Raw genomic sequence first — 23,599 nt, forward strand, 5'->3', positions numbered from 1 at the left:
TGTGTCTTGCTTTTCCTTACGTGCGTGTTATCCACGATGTAAACTCGTACACGAACCGCCCCGTCAGGATGGACGGAAGGAAAACTGGCTCGAGGGACGCCCCACTTTTCCAGCTCAATGCTGCGATGTAGAGTCCTGGATGTGCTGAGAAAAGTTGGCATAGTTGTTTGCCATGCCAGGGGGAAAACGACTTAAATATGTCAGTTTAAGAGAGAGAGGAGATGAAAACCCCGTAGCGCTCTAAGAATGGTTTGCGTGAAGACAGCGCAAAACATCGAACTTAAGGAGGAACTGATGGATCTTCTATCTGAACTAAGTGGGTTTGTGGAAGTCTACCGCCGACTCTAATCGCTTTGGAGACTCATGGAAGTTGAAACCAGCCTCGAAAGCCATCTGCATTTAAGGTAGGATTCTAGATTTTTTTTTTTTTATATATCCAATAAAATAAAAGGGGACATAAAACTGGGGAAAAAAAACCCCTGATGACCTCACGAGGGATTCGCCCACAAGTGTTTCGCCTCTTTGAATCCGCTTGGAAACAGCAGATTTGACTGCAACGTTATAAAAGTCGTTGACCAACAAAATGAATTGTTGCTTTTGTTTGTTTCTGACCAGTCCGAAGGATTTTGTTAACCTAGACATGGATGAGCATGGATCACAACCACATCCAAGGGGCTCTGGTACGAGGTACGTAGCCTGTTGACTGTCATTTAATTCACCAGCTGAAGCATCTGTGGGGTTGACAATGGCTTAAACATACACACACACACACACACACACACACACATACATATATATATATAAATAAAATCAGATGTAAAATCTAGGCAGAAATAACCAATATCGTGGATGTTTGGAAACAGCATTTGTATATTCAACTTAAATATTTCTTCCAATGACCACATCTCAACCAGTCGTTGAACAACCTTTGACCCCCCCCCCCCCCCCCCCCCCCATTTCCTGCTCTTGGAGTTTCAGTGAGAAATTACTTTGACCATATGTTGAGGTCATGGGAAGTATTTTGCAAGCATCAACATTCATCCTCCTCTGTCTCTGATGAGCCTTTTTTTTTTTTCTTTTCTCATGAAAGTCATGTGTCCCCAATGCTTGAAATGGATATTCTGTAAAATGCAGATTTGTCATGTGCAATAGTCAAAGAAAAATCACATTTAAATTGCTTTGAGTATATGACATGATGGAATTTCCCATCAGTTCTGGTGCGGGGGAGATGATGTCAGCTAGCTGCTGCTTTATTCCAGCGGTTGGAATCATTAAAAAGGAGGAGTGAGTTTCCAGAGCCTTTTTTTTTCTTTTTAAATAGTGTCACTACTCACTCCTATGGCATTCAAACAGGATCTGCTTAGTTTTTGAAATGTAAATTAAAGGTGAGATGGAGAATATTAGTTCTTGATGGATGCAGTTTCCAATCCAGTGTTCCACAACATTGTCACTATGTAAAGTTTCCAGCCCTGCCCTGCAGACAGCAGTGTCATTTCCTATTTGTGGAAATCACATAAAGGCATACAGTTTACTAAAAACACTCTTGGTGTGAGTTGTAGTCATATTTCACAAGTATTATTTCTTCTGGGAGCACGGCCACGCTCCCTGGCAGTGCAGAGTAGCAGACTGCCTAAATCTCTCTGTGGTTTGACTGTTATTTGGAAAAGTAAACCGCCCTCTTCTATAAACTGCTGGAGTGTGAGGGAAGGCACATGCCGTCTGTCTTTATTTGTAGCTTCTTCTATTTGGAGCCAACAAACCACAACTTCTGAAAATCCTGTCGCAAGTGCAGTCATATGTTAAGATTTCATGTGATTCCCCAAATCTATGCTGTGTTTGTTGTAGTGACCCAGGCAGACACACTGGGCTGGGCTGTTCTCCAGGCCTCATAGATGGCTGACACACTTGCATACACATATATTGTTTAACATGATGCAGTCATGACAAAATTACAGGAAAGGGTTTCTTTTTCTGCCACGTGTTTGTGAAAAGTCTTTGTATGGAGCAATAATCATCAGCAACAACAAAACGTGTACGTTTTAAGATAAGACTATCAGCAGAGTCTTCCTGCACAGGGTCAACTGGTCCCAAAGTGAGATTGAAAGAAATGCCAGTTAATGTTTGGCAAACACCGTAGATATCAGAGACGTGGTCTGATCAGCTGATTTGAACCAACTTGGAGGCTACAACTGCAGGTAGAGGTTGCCATGGTGATGCTAACTGCTTAGCTACGACTGAGGGAGACATTGAGAGACACCTCTTGAACTTGGGACTATTTCTCTAATATTGTAACCATGTGTTGGATAAAGTTACTTCTTACAGGATTACCAGTGAGAAAAGAAACAAAGAAATGAATAAAAACCTTTACATTCCTTATGCATGTTGATTCTGTTGTCCAGGGGTCACGTATGGAAGATGCAACATCTCCTTCACACCATCTTTATTCATGATAATGTTCCATTGAAAAACATGAAATTCAGAATATGATTGGCCACTTTAACCAATGGAAAGATTGATATTCCAGAGTTGTTAGTGTTGGCAGGGATTTTCTCCTCTAACGGATGGCTTGTTAGAAACGCTAATTAAATAACCAGTCACTCAATTTCAAATCTTACTCGCTCCATAACTCCGTTAATAGCTGCTATCAAGTCAATTTTACAAGGTGAGAGACTGGAGAGTCTGTTGAAGACATTTGATATAAAGTCAAAAATGGGAGTTTTAACAGTCCTTATTTTGTTTCCCTGCTGCTCTCGCTTGACATGGAGTCGATGAGACAGTTGGAGGATGTGCGAGTGTTTCTGTTTAGTTCTGTGAAAGAAGACAAATTTGAGCAACAACAACAACAACAACAACAAAAAAAGAGTTTGAAAAGCAAAATTGTCGATGTGAAAACCAGATGAAGTCAAATGGACGGGGCAGTTTAATAACTTCCCCGTCCCTGGATGTGAGATGTTAGAATAATTTGTGTCAGTGGTTCAAATGTACACCCAAATGGAACTGGTTCTTATTGGTCCCATGCTCCACCCATCCACTGAGTTTTACTGAAATCAGTACAGTAGTGTTTGCATAATTCTGTTAAGACAAACAGAACCTCCTTGGCAGAGGTAATTATAATAATATGATTTAATAAAAGTGAATATCTTCAAGACTCACAGTCATTCATTCATCGTGGGTGTTGAAGTGCTGTGTGTGGATCTGGCCCCGTTAATTGGACACACCTTCAACGATGATCTCACATGGCTGGCTTTCCTCAGGGCACAATATGGAATTAGTTAAGGTATTGTGAATCCCCACAGCTGTTTCCAGACATGCAGGCAGTCCAAGGGCACAGCTGCTCACGAGGCCACAGACCAAATTATGGCAAGAGTCACTGATCAAACTCAAGTACTCAAAGCAAGTGGGCATATTGAGTTAAACCACATTTTATAGCTAGTCGAGACAACGGGGCTGCCTGCAGTCAGGAAAATATATAAATCAGAGTCTGTGCTGCCCTCAGAGAGCTCACTCCGACCTCCTCTAATCCAACAGCAAGAATAAAGGGTGTCATTCAAAGATTATCCACCCACTTTATGTAATAAAGCGAGAGGAAAATCAGCATTAAGACACAGCGTGCTTGCTGTGGGAATGAGCTGGAGTGTCTTTTTGAATACTGGGATGTTTCATCTCATGGATGCTTTCTGCCTCAAAGGACTAAAACAGTCAAAATGGCTAAGATCCAGAAGCAGGGAAGAATGGCTCGTCTTTGTCACCACACTGAAGCCAACGCAGTGACCGTAAATACCAGTGAAATACTCCACCACATGACGCTTCTGAGCATTAGGAAACACACTTTTAGTAGTTACCGAACATTTCTTTAGTTTCATCTCATCCATATGATTATCATTATGCATTCATCTACTACTAATATTGCGCGCAGGAGCGTTTTCCAGACAGCTCCTGTGTGGCTGAAGGTTTGAGCCCTCTTTGTTTCTGTAACGCACTCATCCAGGCCATGACAGTTAGCTGCCTCCCACTCTCAGCCTGTGAAATATTCAGAATGAGCAAAGCATGAATTAGTCCTTTGTGTTCTACTAATAGGAACTTATCTGCAATAACATTCCAACATGTTACGTGACAAAGGAAGAAATGTATCTGAATTTGTTTGACCTCGATTATCAGTGCTTGTTTAGTTTAGATGAGATATACAGAGATTAGTGAGCTACAACTAGCATTGATTGACTTGTTTAGCCTGACAAGCCGACAAGCAGTTACTCCATAAATGACAGCTGGGCAACAAAGGGTGCGGGGGGCATTGATGGCTCTCTTCTAGATTGCATCATGTGCATATTGTAATCCTGCGCTTTTCACCCCATGTCCAGATGTTTGTGCAAACTGACGTTGCAACACTGGTGTTGGATATGGTATCATAGCAGACTAAAAATGAGGCGACGTGTCTCATCGCTTGACTTACCCCACGGACGCAAAGAGCTGGCCGCCGTTTCAGAGGATATTGACAACTGGAACTGAAGTACATATTTCAGTTACATTTAAAGCGAACATGCAGTCAGGAACCGTAGTTACACTCAGAATTTACTTCACCCTCTCTACCAAGGAGGTGTCTGCCTGTTCTCTGTCGGCGGGATGTCTAAAAAAAAGGAGTGGATGGATTGTGATGACATTTGGTGGAAAGATATGTAATATTTTAAGGAACAAGTGAGTAACTGTTGGAAGTGATCGGGATCAAATTGTAGATTCTAAATCCTGCAGACCGCTCTGGGCCGCTGGCAGCATGCAAACATTAGCTCAGTATTGTTCTGGACATGTCGTTGACAAATTTTGATCAAACTCCATCATTCCATGGGAAATGTTTGAAAGGAGAGTGAAGATACACACTTCTCCCCTCTGTGTGCCCATCAGAAAGCTGAGACCCATAGAGACCTGCTGACTGCCAGTTAGCTTAGCACAATGAATAGTAGTGGATGGGCAGGCTAGCATACCTCCATCTTGCCCGTTTAAATTCTGTAGTTCTTCCTCTGCAGAAGTCATCATCCTCATCCTCCCTTAAATTGTCAGCCATTAGTATTCCTAGCTCTTGTAGCTGTTGACAAATGTTTTTTTGGGGGGCTGGAGTTTTGAGGCCCTGCATCAAATGTATCTGATTCAACAATTATATCTTACAAATTATTTCATAGTGAATGTTATGCAAACCCGTAGTTGTATTAATCCTGGCAAAGACTGTTTGGGTGGATGCATGCTAAAAATTAACTTTCCTCTACAATTGATTGTGCTAAGCTAACTAGCGGTCACGTGAGCTCTGCTGATGTGAGCTAATGCACACACAGAGGAGAGGAAGGTATCTCTCTCTCTCTGGGGAGGATGGTAAATTAGTGGGAATTTGATTGCTGTTTGTAAAACTTTATTTTTAATCAAACAGTCTCATCAAGATTAAAATCTATTTCCCTTGAGAGGCCTGAGAAGAAGAAACCCTCACAACAACAACAACAACAACAACAAAAACACAACTGCACAAATACAACAAGAAATTAATAAAGACAGTCTCAACTGATAAATGTCCATGAGAAATGTATAGTTTTAAGACTCAAGTTTGCATGCTGGACATTTACAGACAACAGAAGAAAACACAGTCCTTCACATCTCAGTGCATCTCAGGATGTAAATGAGAAAGAAATGGTGAAAAATCTGCTCACTGACCTTTTGATTTTAAACACCAGGACAGTTGCACACACAACTGTGGTTAGGAGGGTGTTTTCCAAGATTTACACAAAAGTGAATATTCTGTTTTTGACTGTTCGTAAACAATTAAGTAAGTTAGTAAATAAGATACTGCATGTACCTGTTTTAGTCAGGAAACACTGTTTGCACGCTCTTTTTAGAAACCTCAGGTCATGTGATGAGCGAAGGACAAAAAAGCAGACTGGCATGCTTTTGAAAGATGTCCAACTGTAACCAAAGCTGCATTGTTTCAGATGAAAGGACATTGTTGGATATTTACAATGATGGCTCGAGGGGGAAATTTCTCTTTCACCAAGTTATTGTATCTAAATGTCAGTTCTCACTTAAAAAAACAAGCTTTTCCAAGTTACTAGAGGTTAGACTGTAATTACTTTCTTTGAGCTATTGTCTTCGTGGAAATAAATGCCTGCAAGCAACGTCTTTAACCTTCTTTGCCGGGTTTTTTGTGCTTAAAGAGAAGCAGGCATTTTCTTCTTTCCTTATTTTTGTCAATTTATGTTTCTATGTAGAACCACAAGATTGTTCCAGTGCGATGTTTAAAACCTTTGAGATAAACTGAGGGTAATGTGCTGTAGCGGACGTCAGTGTGCACTCGAGAATGACCCCTGCTGTTTGAGGCGTTGTAAAAGAAACTGATCTCAAATCTCGTTACGTTAAATGTTTGGCAGACATACTGACCTTGTAGCTTGCCTCAGCCGTTCTGTGGTATTAGGAACTGTGCGACATAGAAGCGCATGATCAAGTAAAAATACTGAATGGAAATGAAGTGGATCATTACTGTACAAACGGATATTAGATACTGTATTGAAAAAGTAATAATGATCCTTACTCAGAATTCCAACAAATTCTAGAAAATGTTGTTTTTGTGATCTGTAAAATACTGTGGGAAATGTTTTTGTTTTGCCTGAATTAATGAACTATACACATAGGAAGTGGGAAGTTCTCACAGGGTCCCTGTACTTTGCTCTAATCTCTTTCCGTCCCTCACGGTTTATGAAGTAATGGCCTTTCCAGACCCCCTTTTTAAAAGGCTTGTGTTTACTGTGAGTGACCTCTCACCAAATTACCAGCTGTGGCTCTGGCCCTGTGTTTTGTCTTTCCTCAGGGATCAACCCCTTCGCTGTAGCTCCTTAACTCCACCCCTCTTGCCCGCTCCCACACACCCAACTTATCCGTTCACCACTTAACCTCTTTATCATCCGATGGTATTTGGTGTTAGTAAAACATTCTTTAGGGAAAGTGGAGAGCTGCTGATAAGAGTCAAGGAATCACCTCATTATGGAAAGTCTGATTTATTGTTTCCATATCAGTCAGGCTTCTTACTCCAGGTCCATGCTTCCCAAGCTCTGGTTCATGTACCTTGACTTGCAAGGGAACTGGATTTCGTGAGATAACATGAGAATTCATCTTATTGGGCTTCAAGTCACATTCATGTGTCCTCACCAAATGTGATTCTGCCAATCAACGCCCTTAAGGGAGAAGGGAGCACGGTTTAGGTGGGACAACAGCACAACCGTCCATCCAGGACAGCGATGGTGGCTCCTGAAGAGGATAGCATGGATGCGAGTAGTGCCAGATAGTGGACGAAACTATCTGGGTTGTCAGTTTACCATGTACCTGTTGGAGTATGCACAGTTACAGGGTGTGCCAAAAAAAACAAAACCCCCCTTTCAAAATTGTTTATCAAAAATAAACCATTTTTTAAAATGACTTTCCAACTTATATTCTGGAAAGAGACACTCCTTTTCTTTCTCTGAGTTGCTCTGACCCTCACTGAGCTCACTCCACATGTCTGAAGGTAGCAAAATCCTAGGGAATCAGAGGTTGGAGTAGCGGTCCAGGCAGGGATGCACATCCCGGAGGCCTATCTCTGTGTCTCCCTAGTTTGGAAACAGTAAGGACCTTGAGCACCCATTATGTTACTCAAACACATATATACAAGCAGAAAATGTCATTGGACACCTGCATCAGCTGAAGTGAGTCCCAACCATCTTGAAGTGAGTCCCAACCATCTTGCTCTGGGGGTGTCAGTACCTTGTCACACACATTAGTTTCAGCAGTGCCATGAGGGTGACTGTTTCAGGGAGCACAGGATAAAAAAAAAAAATTGAGAGAAAGATGGTTTAGTAACATCTGTGACAAAAATCCCAATTGGATGACATGCAAAAGTCAAAAGTAAGCTACGCTAACCAGTAGCTGCTTGCCAAGCAGTCTTTTTTTTTTTTTTACTTTGGAGTATATTGTGTTACTGCAGAATTTTATTTTGAAAGTAAATTAAAACATGTCACGTAAAATTGTGTGTAATTAATACATTTTTCATTCAAATATGCTCATCTGTGTGGCGAAAGTTAGGAAAAGCAAATGCTGGCAAGCTAAAAATAAGAGAAGTCCACCTTTATACAGAGGAACTACTTGTTTGGAAAACTTTTGTTTGTCAGAGTATCGTTGCTCAACTGACAAGTTTTCTAACATGATTTAGGAGTGAGTCAGTCCTGAGGTGTGGCTTTCAAAAGTTGACTTTCCATTATGAAAGGCAAACACAGGAGAACAAGCTGATTAAATTTAGTGGAGAGGATTACGTGTATGTCTTACCCCCATGAGAAGACCCTCAGTTCTGTTGCTGTGATAATCAAATCATTTCTGGAATGGCTGGAATTAAGCCTCAGTCATGATTGAAAGATACTGTATCATGGCGAATTAACATATTTACTCTGTGATAAATCCTGAGCTACATGGAGTGACTTTTGTATCTTTGTTTTGCAATGAAACAGAATTTGTTCCTACCCAGAACGATTGTTTAAGGGCAGCATGAGGTTTTACTGCAAGCCAAATAAATGTGATTAGAAATGCAAATGGAAGAACGTTATGCGTGAACTCATGACCACTTTCATCACCAACTAAAAAGTCGCTGAGTGAGTTGTTCAAGATCTGATTGGACTAAGGTCTGTTTTATAGTTGTATGCGGGGTCACCTTGGAGCCTATGCCCCACACCACTGTAAGTCTTTCGCATGGGTGTAGCTGGATCTAGTGTACCTTTGTCGAGATGGTGTTGAAATGCGTTTGAGGAAATGTTGTTGCTATGAAGCGGACTTCTAGCAGCTGTCTGTGTTTCCTGATGTGCAGTTCCATTTCTAGGGAGGTGGACGTCAAGCTACAGCAAAGATAAAGCCTATGGTATGGAGCTCAAGCGCGTTTGTCCCTGTTGGAGATGCTGTTTTCCTGCAGGGCAAGCACCAGGAATCCCTTAGAAGGCTGATGTAGACAAATTAATGAACTTTAGCCAGCATGATGCAATCACTAGCTATAGTTAGCGGGTCACCCACCTTCCCTGCTCTTTCACTGCTCCCATGCAACCTATCTATATATACTGAACCAAACTTTAACAGAGCTGATATCATATCTGGGCTCTTAACCTATGCAGTAAACACTGTAGTGAGTGTACGGCAAGACTGCTCTATTATCTGCCTTAGATGCACTGAGTTGCTTTATTTCTACTGCACCAGCTGACAATGACACACAGTGTTTACTAGTTGTTTTGATATTCAGCATGGTTACTATTCTGCTGAAGTCTGAGCAAATCCAAATGTTCTTAGTTGGAGTAGCAGCTTGGCTCAAAACTTGCTCGTAAAGGTTCAGTTAAACAGCAAACAAAACACAACTAATACTTTTATTTGACCTGCAGTATCTTCCTGAATGAAGCATTTATAGTTTTCCAAAAAACTGTGGTTGCAAACCTCTTCAGTCGGATTGCACAGTTAAGACACGGAGCTATGTGAGGCCACGTGCTGCAGTGCTCTGTTGCTCCACTGGCCCCACCCACAGGTTCATGTCTGCACAGGGAAGCAAAGCTGCTTACCTTTCTGCTCACGACCGCGGGGGAGTGCTATTGACGCACATGCGCTGGAGCTTACTGAGACGCGCTGAGGCGACCGACAGGATTTAGGTGGAGGAGACGGATGTCTGATATCACAGCTTGGGCGTGGCATTAAGGTGGGCCTTGTCAGGCTTGTACTGATAGTTTAATCTGTCTGACTGCTCATGGGAGATACACGGCACCATGGAAATTATCTGAGCAGAGGCAACTAAAGAGGTAAGAGTGGAATGAATTGTTGGCAAACTGAGAGGAAAAGCAGGTCTGTCACACCTGCTCTCCTAATTTTTGCTTCTTTCTACTACACTGCACAGCCACACCGTCACTTTTCTTAAAGTAGAAGAGGCTGAAATGTGTTTTGACTTCAAGTGGTGGGTGTATGGGACTTGCTGCACTTTGGCATGTTGGAGCCTGTACAGTACAGTAGAGAAGCACACAAACTAATGCTACTACTTCTGCCTGTGATTTAGAGAATTGAACTGTTTTCTTGTTATTGTTGTTGCTATCTGAAAGTTAGCAGGAGTGCCTTTTGAAAACTTGTTTCTTTATAAACCGCCTACAATTCCCCAAGGGGCCATCCAGCTACACAGCAGCTGCTAACATACCACAGTAGGCATTTGTACTCAACTGTCACCTTGTCAAGAACTCAACGGAAAGTTAAATATCCACCAACCAGTCGCTGTGTTGTTCTCGGCGCAATGATTTACCTGAGGGGATTTTAACTGATTGGATGGAAAAAATGATATTGAAGGTGAGAAACCGCCAGCTGCCAGCGGGTACAGAGGAATGTAGGGTCTTTTGATGTGCCCCCTTTTTTCATTTCCTGATTAGAATAATGTAGTGTAACCACTATTCTTCTTCGCCCTCTCCCTTTCTCGCTCAATCTTGTCCTTTTTTTCACACGTAAGAACAAAAGTATGCCAGGTATTTTCATAAGAGAAGCAGCATCTGGATATGATGCTGCCCTGTGTGTAGTTAAAATCTAATCTATCAGTTGAAGAATTGTAGTATTTTCCCATTATGGTATGAAGCAGAGAAACATTTCAAAGATTCAAATCGAATGCCGGCAGCAGTTAAACAAACATTATATCGTGCAGCATTTATGAACCAAAGACTGTTACGAACCCCATTGCATATTTATTTCAGCATTTATTGTGATGATTAAGATTTATTATGGGCTGAAACTGATCAGCGGGCGTAGTGACAGCAGGCGTGTCACTTCCCGGTTGTCTGCTATCATGTCTGTCAAGCATGTTCCGTGTTGTTGAATGGGCTTGTTTGTGAGTGTCAGACCTCCCAGGGAAACCCGGTGAGCCAGGCGTCAGCACTGTCAAGCTGTGACATGTCTTTTCTCATTCAACAACGCAGCAGCTGGACTGTTGACAATATGCAGACTTGGAGGGTTAAAAAAAACAAAACAAACCCCAAAACAGTCCCGTCTGTCACCTGCTCAAGGTGAAATCATTGATGGCACAGCTGTAAAACCTAAAGAAACCCTGAACACGAGGGCCCGGAGTCACAGTTTAAGTGCTTTTATTTTGGTAATTAAAGCCAAATGCCTCCTGATGTGAATAAAATAAATTTACGCGCAAAGCTTAGTTATACAGCAGTTGTAGAATGTGCGGAAAAGGAAAAGACACGGTGCTAAAGAATTATAATCCTGTTGCCAAATAAACAGCCGGATCCATGAAATCAAGACTTTGTACCCAGAGAGACCCTGCTAGCATGTGGGAGGGTGTGTTTTTAGCTGCCCTGGTGACATTTGTGCATTGATTTTATATTTCTTGTTCTTTCTTGCTCTGTTCCATGTTGTTACAGTGATGCAGTTACAGGTTACCCACTTACCCATACATGCTAAGCTACATGTAGACTCTGGTGAACATCCAAGGGCTTTCCCATGTCCCGACAGTCTATATGGGCCAAAACGTGTTCAGCTGGGGGTGCTATTTTCTGTTTTCAGTTTTTGAAATTCTCCTTTGCTTGGGTCCATTTTTGTAAATCAGTGGAGCCTAAACGCACCATCTCATTTTCTATCCTATCCACTTGCTGGTTTCCACGGCTCCAAAACAAAACACTTGAATCAACTGCACACAGGCGGGAAATACAGTATCAGGTCATTCAGCAAGTGCAACACCACACATCATGTACATGTTTCAACATCTTTGTGGATCAGGTCGGAAAAAGAGCCCTCAAAGCGATACGGAACAATAATGTGGATTATCCAACACATCGATGGTCATTGGGGTTCCCCTGACTCATTAAAGGTGTGAGGAAAAGTGGAGCTAATTGGCAGAAATGTCTTGAATATTTTTGTTAAAATCATTATCTTTCAGCTTGTTGTCTTAATTCAGGAGTTCTTGATGTGCCATTTTTAAAGAATGTAATAATTATTATTTATTCTTTAGCTCATGGTTGAATCCATGTGCAGGAGAAAAATGTATATTCGTTTTCATCACTCGCAACGGTGTGCGTAATATGTAGGTCAATACTCTCTTGTTGTCACTGATTAATTATATCCTGCCTCCCCAAATCCCAGCCAATCACAGACAGGCTCCTAACAGCAGGATATGTCAATCCCTTCTCTACTGACAGTGTGTAGGGCGAACAGTTATTTTCAGCATGAATGAATATGCAGATTATTTTCGTCCTAATCAATGAACCATGAAGTAAATGGTGAAAGAAATTTTGAAAAAAAGTTCCAACTGTCCATCTGTTGTCTGTCCAACAGTCAACAACCCAGTACTCTTCATTTCCTGGCATACCTGACACAAGAACTACTCCTGATATTTCCCAGGCTCAAACCCTCAAATGTTTGACATTTCTGCTGGAAAACCACTGAAGTGATTGATCAGTTATGAAAGTAGCCGCTGATCTAGGTTCGTCTGATTAACTACTGCATTAATTGCTGCAGGTTCGAAACATCAGCAGAGATATTGCACTTTAATAAACAAAACCATTTGAAGGTGATGCTTGCGCTCCAGGTTCCTCCTCCTTGTTGGTTAGATTCTTCATCTCTTCCTCATCACCATCAACCAGATTTTCTTCTGGATTCACTTTTTCATTTCTATTTGTCCTTAGATAACTTTGACCCCCCTACTATTAATCACCAGCGTCTCTGGGTTTGTTTTCCTGTCTTTCGGTCTCTCCTCTCCTGCATCATGTGGGATAATGTCGCATTGTTGTTTGTTGAGAGCAAATGTAGGACTGCTTGTTTGGAAGCCGTTGGATTTGAATCTTTGTCAGAAATAAGACGGCGTTGAGGAATGAATTTTTTTTTTTTTTTTAATCACCATCAATCTTGCAGCTTAAGTTTGAATCCTTTTGGATCTTTGGCTGCATGTTGCCAAAAAATAAAAAAAAATAAAACAAGCAACAAAAAGTTATAGTTTCCCCTGGGAACAGATAGTAAATATGCTACTAGTCACTTTAAGGTCTAAGACCATAACACGAGGAAGAAATAGAACCTAACTGCTTCAGTGAATGAGGACAACAGTATTTGTGATGATGGTAACGGCTGTAAACTGGTGAATTAATTCGTTTCCAACTCGAACTAAAAAGAGCATTCACAAAAAAAAAAAAGACCCTAAGAGCTGACATCTTTCACTCCGTATGCATGATTTACAACGCAGCGAAAACTGTGAGGTGGCTTCATGACTTGCGCACCTCCGGACGACAGTATGTGTGTGTATGTGTGTGTTTTCATAGATGTCACAGCCCGTGTGTTTAAGGACAGCCACCCCCACACCAAGGCTAATAATCCCCTGCTAGACGTGCCTCAGTGGAGCCTGTGACCTTGCATTGCTCAGATTCCTTTGTGCCCCCACATGAGACTTTACAGGCTATAATTCAGGGCACTATGTCTGCAGGAACCTGCTTTATCTGTGTAATGATGTGGAACTCGACTGCTTCTTAAAAGGGGTGATTTATTTTTTTCCTTTGTTTTTGTTTTTTTTTTTAATCTCGTCGCATCGCAGTAAAATAGTGTGATTTTTGCAAACTGTAGTTCTCTGCAGCTTTTAAAGGAAGCAGTAACACCAATGAAAAGAAACATCACGTACTACAGCTCTTTTTGAATATGTTGGTGTTCAATTCAAATAATTAATTTTCAAAGTTTCTCATTCACTACCTCTCAAGAATGGCTGCCAATATCTTAAAAAGCATTTTTTTTTTTTGTAATTCATTCAAGGCTTACAGATGGCTAAATTAATACAGATCTCAGGATGAGTAATATGTCTAGTGTTTCAAAATTATTTCCTGTTTTGTGTGTGTGTGTGTGTGTGAGTGTTTGTGTGTGCTGTTGCCTGTGTGTGACGCTCACATGACTTCTCTCTCCCACATGTTATTGACACAGTTTCCATGAATGTCTAGACAAACACTAGAAACTGCACTTCAAAACTGAAAAGTTTTAGTCGCAGTGAAACCAAATCCCTGTAGCAACAAAGTGACGTTCACCAACACATCACGGGCTGTTTAAGTAAATACGCACTGCATTACAAAGCCAAGTCTTACCAGACCTCTAAAGCCAGCATCTATAGTAACTGAAGCTGAAATCTTCGTATCGGTCTCTCTCTCCAGTGTCTTTTCCGTTCAGACATTTCTTCAGGCTCACTGAGTAAATCTGTCCTCTTGGTTGTCTTGTGACTTGTTTGCAAAGTAGACTTGAGCTCGTCCGTGTAATAGACTCGCTGCTTTCTAAAGCCTGAGGAGGAAGAAAGGATTCCTTTCATGCTATCTGCTGCACTTTGATTTTCAATCACATTATTGTCTAAGAAAGCAAATAACATTCTAATCACTTTTTTTTTTTTTAAAGGAATGCACACACATAGAAAACCATTCCAAGTCCTTTCACAAAGTGTTTAATTGTGTGACTGCTTCAAAGTAGAATCAGAATTTTCCCAAAATTTTGCAACAGCCATGGAGATAATTTGTTGTTTTCAACAACAGGGTGTCGACCAAAAGCAAAGCCCCATCCCCGCCAGGACTGAAGCAGTGGTACCCAGGAAACCCTCTTTTAACCATGGACCAGAAGGAGAATCTGATTGATAAAGACCTCTCTCTGGTGGTGGTGCTGCCCGATGGTGCGGAGAAGATGACCTCAGTTCACGGCAGGTACAGTTAGAACTTGCAGGAACTTCCCAAACAAATCAGTTCACAACATTTGGATGGGAAGATAATTCTCACTCGGATCATTAAAATGTATTTATGAAGCACGCTGCAGCCAGAGTCCTAGATGAGACCCGAAGATGACGGAAAAAAAACAATGGTTGACAATAAAAAAATTGAAAAAACCTAAACAAAAAAATCCCACTGGCAACACAGCAGTTTTCATGGATTAGCAATCTATGAATGCATTTCAGGGTCAGTTTGGCAACCAACTGAAGGACCCTGGACAGCTTGTAATATTCTTAGAGGCTTTGTTTGAGACAGTTAATAGGAATGAAATTTAAAATTGTTGATCAGTGAGGGTCGTGAGGTCTTTGTGATGAGTGTTTCCCTCAGCGCTAAGTCCCTCACTTGTCTGAAGACCGGGACTTATTGCCTCATGGCACGTGTAGTCTTCCGTATTCCAGGTCAATCTCAAAAATAAATATATTCCATTTTCTTTGTCCCAGATGTTCAATGACCTAAATGACCTAAATACAGTATTTTTTTCTAACCTATGGATCATTTTCCCTCTTGATGTCCCCTCCGGGGCTCCGTACACTAAGTTAAGACTAAACATTTCAGTGTTCCATTTAAACACTACGTCATGGGATTGATGGCATATTAAGTCATCAAATTCAGGTCAATTCCTTGTTGATGGAGTCACCTAGGTGGAGTTTGTGTTTTTTGTCATAACTCAAACTGGGTTGCTGTTTTATTAAAGAAACTACTATGAACTTGATGACTTTGGGTTGCCTGTGTGGCCAAGAACAGCAGTGTTTACCAGAATGAAGACATCATGAACCCCGTTGTTTTGATCCGCTGGGATAAAACTCATTGATTTGATTTGGAACCAGCAAAAGAAGAACACAGACTATTTATTTTTGTGTAGCGATGAGGATATGCAAGTTATTTGTGACTATTGGAGATAAATAACTTACAAGGGCGAAACATGCAATGCTGTAGTAAACGTTAAAATTATATAACACTAGGGGTGAGTCATTTTTTTGTGAGATTTTGTGGGGAAATGAACATAAACAGACTTTTAGAACATGCACAGCTAGAGAACATTGTGAATATCTACTGTCTGGAAAGTCCTGGTAGCTGCTTTAAACCATACAAATAAGTTTTATTTTTCTAAAATGTCTTGTGTGTCTCAATTACATGGACACGCGTAGGAACTTCCCCTCCAGTTTTTCAGAGCAAGGTGCCCTCTGTGGAGTTGGCTCAGTCCGGCTGCTCCGACTTTACGTCAGCACGGTTTACTTAAGATAGCTTTATCTTTTCGTTTTTGTTTACAAAGATTCACTCGCTGGTATCTTTTGCACCTTAACCTTTTGAGAAATAGTTGAAAGCAATCCCTTGAGAAATGGATTAACACTCACATTTTTGAGCTTCTTTTTCTCCCTCTGAATCAGTTGTTAGCGCCCGCACAACAGCAGAGTTAACAATTTATTTTGAGGATCAAGGATAAGGTATTGTGTTGTTTTTTTAATCAGGGTTTCACAAAAGCTTCATGTATGTTGCTACTGTAGATTTGCTCTGTAATGTCACACCACACACACACACACACACTTGCAGCCTCAGTGCGCAATGACCAAATAAACTGAGCACTCACTGAGAAAGAATACATTCACAAATCCGGCACGGTTTTATACAAATGAACTGGTTTTCTTTGTGTCTTTCTTTCTCTCTTTCAGCAAACCCTTGATGGATTTGTTAGTGATGCTTTGTGCCAAGTATCACCTGAACCCGTCCAGTTACACCTTAGAACTAGTCACCGCCAGCAGGCACAACATCAAGCTTAAACCCAATGCTCTCATTGGAACTCTGGACGCAGAGAAGATCATCCTGAAACCAAAAGGCGAGGATAAAAATCAGAAGGCGGCGCCTCAAATGCCTGAAGTAGGTTAAACATTAGAGCTATAAAAATGTCATTAAATATCCTGACGTTATTCACAAGATTAAAATGCTAGTATTTAGTTTAGAGGCGTCAATAGATAAAACATTTATCTGTGTAATATTGTCATACAGAACTGCGAAACTGGTGAGAGGAATCAGTTGTTTAACTGAATTAAGAACATCTCAGATTAGTTTATTTCTAAATAAGAATCTCTTTGAGCAAGCAAAACTTAGAGTGGATCGGCTTTATGAAGAGTTGCTCTTCTTATATACACACACACACACACACACATGTACATATGAGCTTCTACTGTAGGTTGGGGGGGGCAGTGGTGCTCTGCTGTGCACCTTCATACCTTCATGGCCTCTGGTCAACATCTTGCAGTCAAACTCAGACATACGATGGAATGATTAATTTGCACTAATTTCAAGGTAATTCCACATTAATAGGGTGCCACAGGATGTGATGCTATCTTCTAACCAGGAAGTTAGCATCATCATGATATCACTTCAACAAAAGCAATGGGATTTTTATATTGGATTTCAAATAACCACTGAAAAAAAGCTCAGTAGTGAACAAAAGGTTGTACGATAACCTCCGCCACTGAACACAACTTTTCTGAGTTTGTAAAGCATGAATTCACTTGTTAGAAATCCAAAGCTGTCATTATACTATGGACACACTACCCCAAATGTGCGTGAGTGGAGTTGCCATGATTTAAAGTCAGTAACAACATCTGTTGCCACTTGTTAGCAACTGCTGTTTTTAAGTTGCATAAAAAGCTCCTTAGTGTGGTTTCCTCAGATGTAATTTACGCTGTAGAACAAAACTTTAAACTATCTAATGCTCACAGCACAATTCAACACACATTACTGGCGTAAAAACATGAATATTTGATATATGTGTTGACATTTAATCATTTTCTTCTCCTTTAGGCAACAGTTCGGATGGTGATTAACTACAAAAAAACCCAGAAAACAATATTAAGAGTCAATCCCCGAGTTCCCCTCGCAGAACTCCTACCAGCAATCTGCGAGAAATGTGAATTTGACGTGGAGACGACAGTTCTGCTGAGAGATGTCCAATCACTGGCCCCTTTGGACTTATCCTGTTCTCTTAACGATTACGCTATAAGGGAGCTTTATGCAAGAGACACCAGAGGTAAAGTATCAAAACCCAATGCATGAATTGAGTTTTTATTGAGTTTAACATATTGATCATCAGTGTTTGTGGTACTATTGTTGCATACACTGAGTCTGAGCTTTAAATCCCCCTGGTCTCGGCTCTACAGGACAACCATCTTCTCCCATGTGTCCGGCCTCACCAACTCATTCAGGTAGTAGAGTTTTGCAAACTATACATAGTGTATCAACAAAGCTGATTGCCTAATGTTAGCTTTGCTCTTTCAGGAGCAGTCACGCCTGGCAAAGATAAAAATCAGAAAGAAAAAGAAAACAAAGGTCTCTTTAGCAAGTTTAGAAAAAGCAAGAAAACATCTGAGCAGGTACGCATGGTTGAGACTTTCTGCACTGCATTGATACTCTGATTTTGTAAAGATCCAACTGTATCAGAAAGTAAATGTTGAGAGGGAGGTTTGTTGACTTTGGTTTTCCATTGGTTGACGTGCACCATGTTGTTTGGGAACAGTCGTCTTATCATGTTCTGATTGGATGTTTGTTCTTTAAAGGCCGTGACAGCCAGCGCCCCAGCTTCTCCGGTGCTTGTGAGCAAACCTCGACCGCTCAGCATGGCCTTGCCTAGCACCAACTCACCTCCGCTCAGCTCTCCAACTGACGTGCCAAAGAAGAGACGCGCACCTCAGCCCCCGATCCTCATATCTCAGAGCTGCCCTACGGACCTCAGTGCTCGTCAGAGACTAAATTCAGAACCCCAACTGGACAGCGAACAGGTTAGTGAAGCAAATGACGACTGCAGCTCAGACTCTTAGATGTTCCGGAAGAATGACAATGATAATAGAACTTGTCGTGTAGATGGCCGGGTTAAGCCGAGGGTCCTCTGCAGAGTCTTCACTGAAGAGAACCAAACGCAAGGCGCCTCCACCCCCCCAATCCCCGACTGCTGTTATCCAAGACACAGTCCCTCTAGACGAAAAAGGTTTGTCTTTGTTTACATGCTTAACTCATAATCCAGACCTCACATCAGAACTCACAAACTGCTGGGATTATTTATGTCATAGGTTCAGTTCATTACGTTTAATTTCACAGCTGAGTTACGCTGTGATTTGATTTGTGAGGATTGGGGTGGTCTGCTTTGGCCTCAAAGACAAATGAGTATTTTGAATCTTTTGCAGCAGGATCTTTGTTTCATGTGACGCTTGCACCCCCTAGTGGTCATTTCTGAACAGTGTTGAAAGAGGTTTTATGTCTCACCTTGCACTTTCCTTCCTCCGTCACTCAGAACACATTCATCTGGTTATCTTTGTTCTGTCTTTCTAAAGCATTAGCACTTCCTCTTAGCTGATGTTCCATCTCCATCTTCTCTTTACCTTTTATTGATTTAAATCATCTACTTCAAATCGGAAAGCAATGGTGTAGCAAAGTCTGTGGAGGTATATGGAATATTATTAATGCTTAAAACTGCACTAACATGTAGAATAAATGGATCCGTTTTTAGAAACTGTTTTTTTCCCCGCTATATTTAAAATATTTTCAAGTCTTGAGTATGTCTCCTTGCTGAGTACAATTAACACGTTTTGGATGTACTTTCCTGGAATTGTCTACAAATATCTGAGCGTCATTGTTTTTTCCTACCAGGGAAGCTCCACCCGTCCTGCACACAGCAGTTTAAAGCGAAAAAAAGGGGATTTTTAAAGTTTCAACATTTTCTTACAATTTCACCCAAATCACAAAAACAGTTTTCTCCCTTTGGTGGGTGCTGTCTTGCCATGCATATGTTTTACCATTAAGATTTTATGTCTTTGCAAACACTTTGTATTGACAGAAGTGAGAGGAAGTTTATATTTGGTGTCCACGGCTGAAATTCTCTGAAAATTCTCCTGACGGTTCATTTCCTCTGCTGTGTCTAACAGTCCTGCGCTGCTCGCTAGATATGAGGATCACAGGCTGACAGTAGTGAGAAAGTCTAGTTTTGTTTAAGTTGCCTTGAAATTCCTTTTGCTGTTTGCACTTCTGTGCTGAACTTCATCCGAGTGCTAAATTAGGAATGTAAACAGTCCTAAAGACAGATTCAATCTCTAGAGCAACCTGTTGTATAAGAAAGAACGAATGTTTGTTACGCTTCAGTGCACAGATAAATATTTTATTTTGGTTAGTTGCTTGTGGTTGGAAGAAGTAATGCCTAAAAGTTGAATTTTCATACCATGTAGGCTCAGGTTTTGTCTCATGGTGGGCACATATAAAAGGATAATCTGCCAGATTTGGGGTCCGCCAGCAACAGCGTTCCTGACTCAAGCGTAGTAAAAATGAGCAGCAGTCCTGGTAATCTGGTAATAGCAGCTGGTTTTAAACCTCCAAACTGCTTTCAGGCCCATTGACAACCCCCCCCCCCCCCCCCCCAATTATTTCAAACATGTTGCCAGTGACGATAACGTATGCATTGTAGTCCGTGCGGCTAACTTTAGCAAATAGACTTCGAAGAGAGAAATCCAATTCTGGATTTTTGTTGTGAACTATATCAGGCACAGATGTTTCAGTCTGTAGAATCTGACGTGTAGGCAGTACCCCAATATTTAATTTAAAATAGTTTTATGACACACAATAAGCATGTTGTGGATATTACATCTTCATGCAACTTTAAATAGCAGTAGGCGATATGGCAAATTTGATTTACGTTACTGCAGTCCTATTAGCTAGCGTACTGCGCTGCCGTTGACAGCTTGTAGACCTGACAAGTGTGAACAAGCATCTACTTACTCTCTACTACAAAGCCATTGCAGCTGCCGTGTCTGATTTGACTTCTCTCTGCTTTTACAGGAGGTGCAGCTGCTAACACACTGGGGGAGATTGTGGAACAAGAGGAGACGACTGTAATGTCTGCAACTGCTAGTGATACCCAGGGAGACGACAGCAGCCTCACCTTGTCAGCTGATGCATCATTGCCCTCCCCATCCCCGGATACTGCGATAGCGAGGATAACGTCCATGGAGGGCGTTGGGGAAGATCAGAGCTGTGATCTATCCTCAGATGGCAAGTACGAACTTTAGTACCACTCCTCGAAGTTGTGCTTTTGAACCAGTATTGGCAATACTTTAAATTCCCCGTTTGCATGATTTTTCACAGTCAACTGCAGAGCTCAGCCAATGATTCTGCAACTCTGACTGATGTGAGGACAACTGCTGGCATAGACGAATCTGAACTGGCAGAGACTGGTGGGTTCTCAATATAAATGGAAATGGAATTTTCATGTGTTCATTCTTTCAGTGTGCAGCTGCAGATATGTTGGCAAGAATATATTCCTGTAATACTTTCCGTGATATGCAAGTGTGCGCTCATCAAAGAAAGTAACCACACTCGTCTCACATGACAAATGCTCTTTTCTGTGCAGATAGAGGCCCGTGTCAAGTTGAAACTGTAAGCCAACTGCCCGTAAGTGAAGAGTCTACAAGTGTAAAAAGTGATTGCAGCACTGAACCAAGTGGCCTCCTTCTCCCGCTGCCTCAGCCTGAGCTGCAGGACGCAGGAGCTCAGGCCTCCATCCAGACAAACACTGGAACCCTCCAGGAGCAGACTGTCAGTTTAGGGAGCCCAGCAGCTCCCAACATATCACGCCCCGTTGGAGAGGACGCTCAGGTGCAAACTGATTTCACACCACTCCCCTTGCCTGCACAACACATGGACCAAGTTCCTTCCTCAGCTAGTGCACCTGGCTCGGAATCAGCGAGTAAGAAAGATATGGCTACTTTAACGGAGGAGCTGGACCCTGCTGACCTCAAGCATGCCTTACCCCCCACCTCAGAGACCTCCTCACGTCAAGACTCAACACCCCTCGCCACTGCAAAGGCTATTTATGCCATAGACTCTGAGCCAAAGCCGAAGCCTTCCAATGAGCTGACAAGGGACTACATCCCTAAAGTGGGGATGACAACATACACAATTGTGCCTCCGAAATCTCTGGAGAAACTGCGATATTTTGAAGTTGCACTGACACTGGAGTCGCCTCCTGCAGCTCCAGAGGGACTTAGTATTGATCCTCTTCAGCTTGAAGAAGGCACAGCATCCAAGGAACAGACGGAGGTCTCAAAAGAAAGTGAGCTAAATTCTAAAATACCCAGGGACGAGTTACTGACTTGCACTACTAGTACTACTACTACCCAAGGCACTGTCAATGGAAGCATATCTGAATCCATTCATCCCTCATCACCCACAGTTTTCCCTAAAGCAGATGACAAGATCTCATCCTCAGCTAACGGCTCATCTCAAGCAGATTCCCCAGCAGCGGTCAAGGAGATGAAAATTCCACCCGCAACTAAACCTAAGCCTGGCTCTTTCCGCTTGCCAAAGCACAAAAAAACACCAGGGTATTATGTAACATCAGCAGCAGAGAAGGGTCCCAGTGCCATCCCTGCCTCTGGCCACGTAGAGCATCAAGCAAAGTCACCACCCCCTCCTCTTTCCCCTCCTGTGCTGTGGCAAGACGATACAACAGAGGCCACTGGTGTTAAGCTGAGCCCTAAAATGGATGACAAGAGTGAAGCCATCATGCGAGTGACCAGGCAAAGTAGTCTACCATCTAAAGAGCCGAGCGTAGGGTTAAGCTTGGAGAAATTAAGGAGCTTCGCCGCCCCTAGACCCTTTTCTCCTGCCACCCCTTCCCGCTTCGCCCAGGCAGTGTCCTCTGCTGTTAGAAGGAGCCAGTCCTTATCTCATGGCCCAAAGTCACCTCAGTCACCTGTGTCAACCTCTGTCTCTCAAATTACAAAACACCATTCAGCCATAGAGTCACACGGAGTGTTCAAGTTTCAGGTGAGTTTTGACAGCAGAGCACAACCACATGGAAATATTGAAGTAAACATGGAAGCGGAATCTGACAACTAGATTGTTTGGATTGAAAATCTCTTAGGAACTACAGTCAGTAGACCTGGGTCCATGATCTGTGTTGAACTCTCTTTGATAAAAGTAGAAAATCATTTTTCTGAACATTTCTTTAGACGCTTTGACTCGTTGTAAATACCTTTACAATGTGCTATTTTATCAATGATTGCATGTATTATGTCTCTGTCATGGCAGGACAATGAGGTAGCGAGTGTCCAAGGCTGCCCTCTGACCAGTGTTCAGGGCCAGCCTCCATCTTTAAATGAGGTTGCTGAAGTGGAAGCAGAGAGCAGCCCATAGTGGTGCCTTAATTCTTCAGACTAGACCTACTGTAAGAAACTGCAGTGCAGTATGAAATATATTATATGACACAAATACACTAACCATCCTGTATTTTCATTTCCAGGAGATTCTCCAGTCTGCTTTTCCCGAAAACTTCATCCAGTGGCACAAAAGCAGAAACTGTCCTTTGTTTTACCTCCTTTTTCTGTTTCTTTCCTGCATTGTACATAAAAATATGTATTTTGATAATGAATAATTGCTGTATTTTGGTTTACTTTCATCCCGTCTAACAGCCCTGGCTGACTTGCTTATTGCAGTGCTTTTTTTTTTTTTTGAGTGATGATTTTCTTGCATTCAATGCATCACAAGGGTGAGTGAACAAGAGCAGTAAATGACAAGAATGCTATAAATTATTGAATTGATTTCAAGAGTTTAAATATTATTGGGTTTATCTTGAAATATATCTAAGTAATACTGTATGTGTAGGAAAGACAAGGCCTGGCCTAAGGTACTTCTGCTCCTTGTATGCCTCAAATCTATATTTAAGTGTTACAGAGTTTTCTTTAAGCTATATGCAAATAATAAGTACATTAGATGACACCTGTTGTTCTTGTCAAACAGTGTTGTTATAAATAAAGCTTTTATCATTTAAACCG

At 41.7% G+C, this 23,599-nt stretch overlaps 2 protein-coding genes across 3 annotated transcripts in view; one reads left to right on the top strand and one right to left on the bottom strand.

Moving 5' to 3' along the window:
• Positions 1–23,599, bottom strand: part of scn1laa (sodium channel, voltage-gated, type I-like, alpha) — a 195,010-nt gene that overhangs the window by 32,549 nt on the left and 138,862 nt on the right. Inside the window, exon 5 of the mRNA XM_086220102.1 lies at positions 14,115–14,304. The gene's annotated coding sequence lies outside the window, so the exon portion shown is untranslated. The remainder of the gene's footprint in view (positions 1–14,114; positions 14,305–23,599) is intronic.
• cobll1b (cordon-bleu WH2 repeat protein-like 1b) lies at positions 41–23,596 on the top strand. Of its 2 annotated transcripts, XM_086220103.1 has the most exons (14): positions 41–404; positions 616–687; positions 14,550–14,714; positions 16,448–16,652; positions 17,586–17,811; positions 17,942–17,986; positions 18,060–18,154; positions 18,338–18,559; positions 18,642–18,765; positions 20,604–20,820; positions 20,910–20,998; positions 21,175–22,592; positions 22,857–22,992; positions 23,068–23,596. In XM_086220103.1, exons 1-13 carry the CDS (start codon positions 364–366, stop codon positions 22,959–22,961), a joined length of 3,024 nt encoding a protein of 1,007 aa, XP_086076229.1. In that variant the 5' UTR covers positions 41–363; the 3' UTR covers positions 22,962–22,992; positions 23,068–23,596. The 2 variants fall into 2 exon arrangements, with proteins under 2 accessions (XP_086076229.1, XP_086076230.1); XM_086220104.1 differs by lacking the exons at positions 41–404; positions 616–687 and adding an exon at positions 9,682–9,824.

The sequence above is a fragment of the Aulostomus chinensis genome, chromosome 12 (assembly GCF_037954235.1).
Source record: "Aulostomus chinensis isolate RoL2024-O1b breed Wild chromosome 12, RoL_Achi_v1.0, whole genome shotgun sequence".
Lineage (NCBI taxonomy): Eukaryota > Metazoa > Chordata > Actinopteri > Syngnathiformes > Aulostomidae > Aulostomus > Aulostomus chinensis.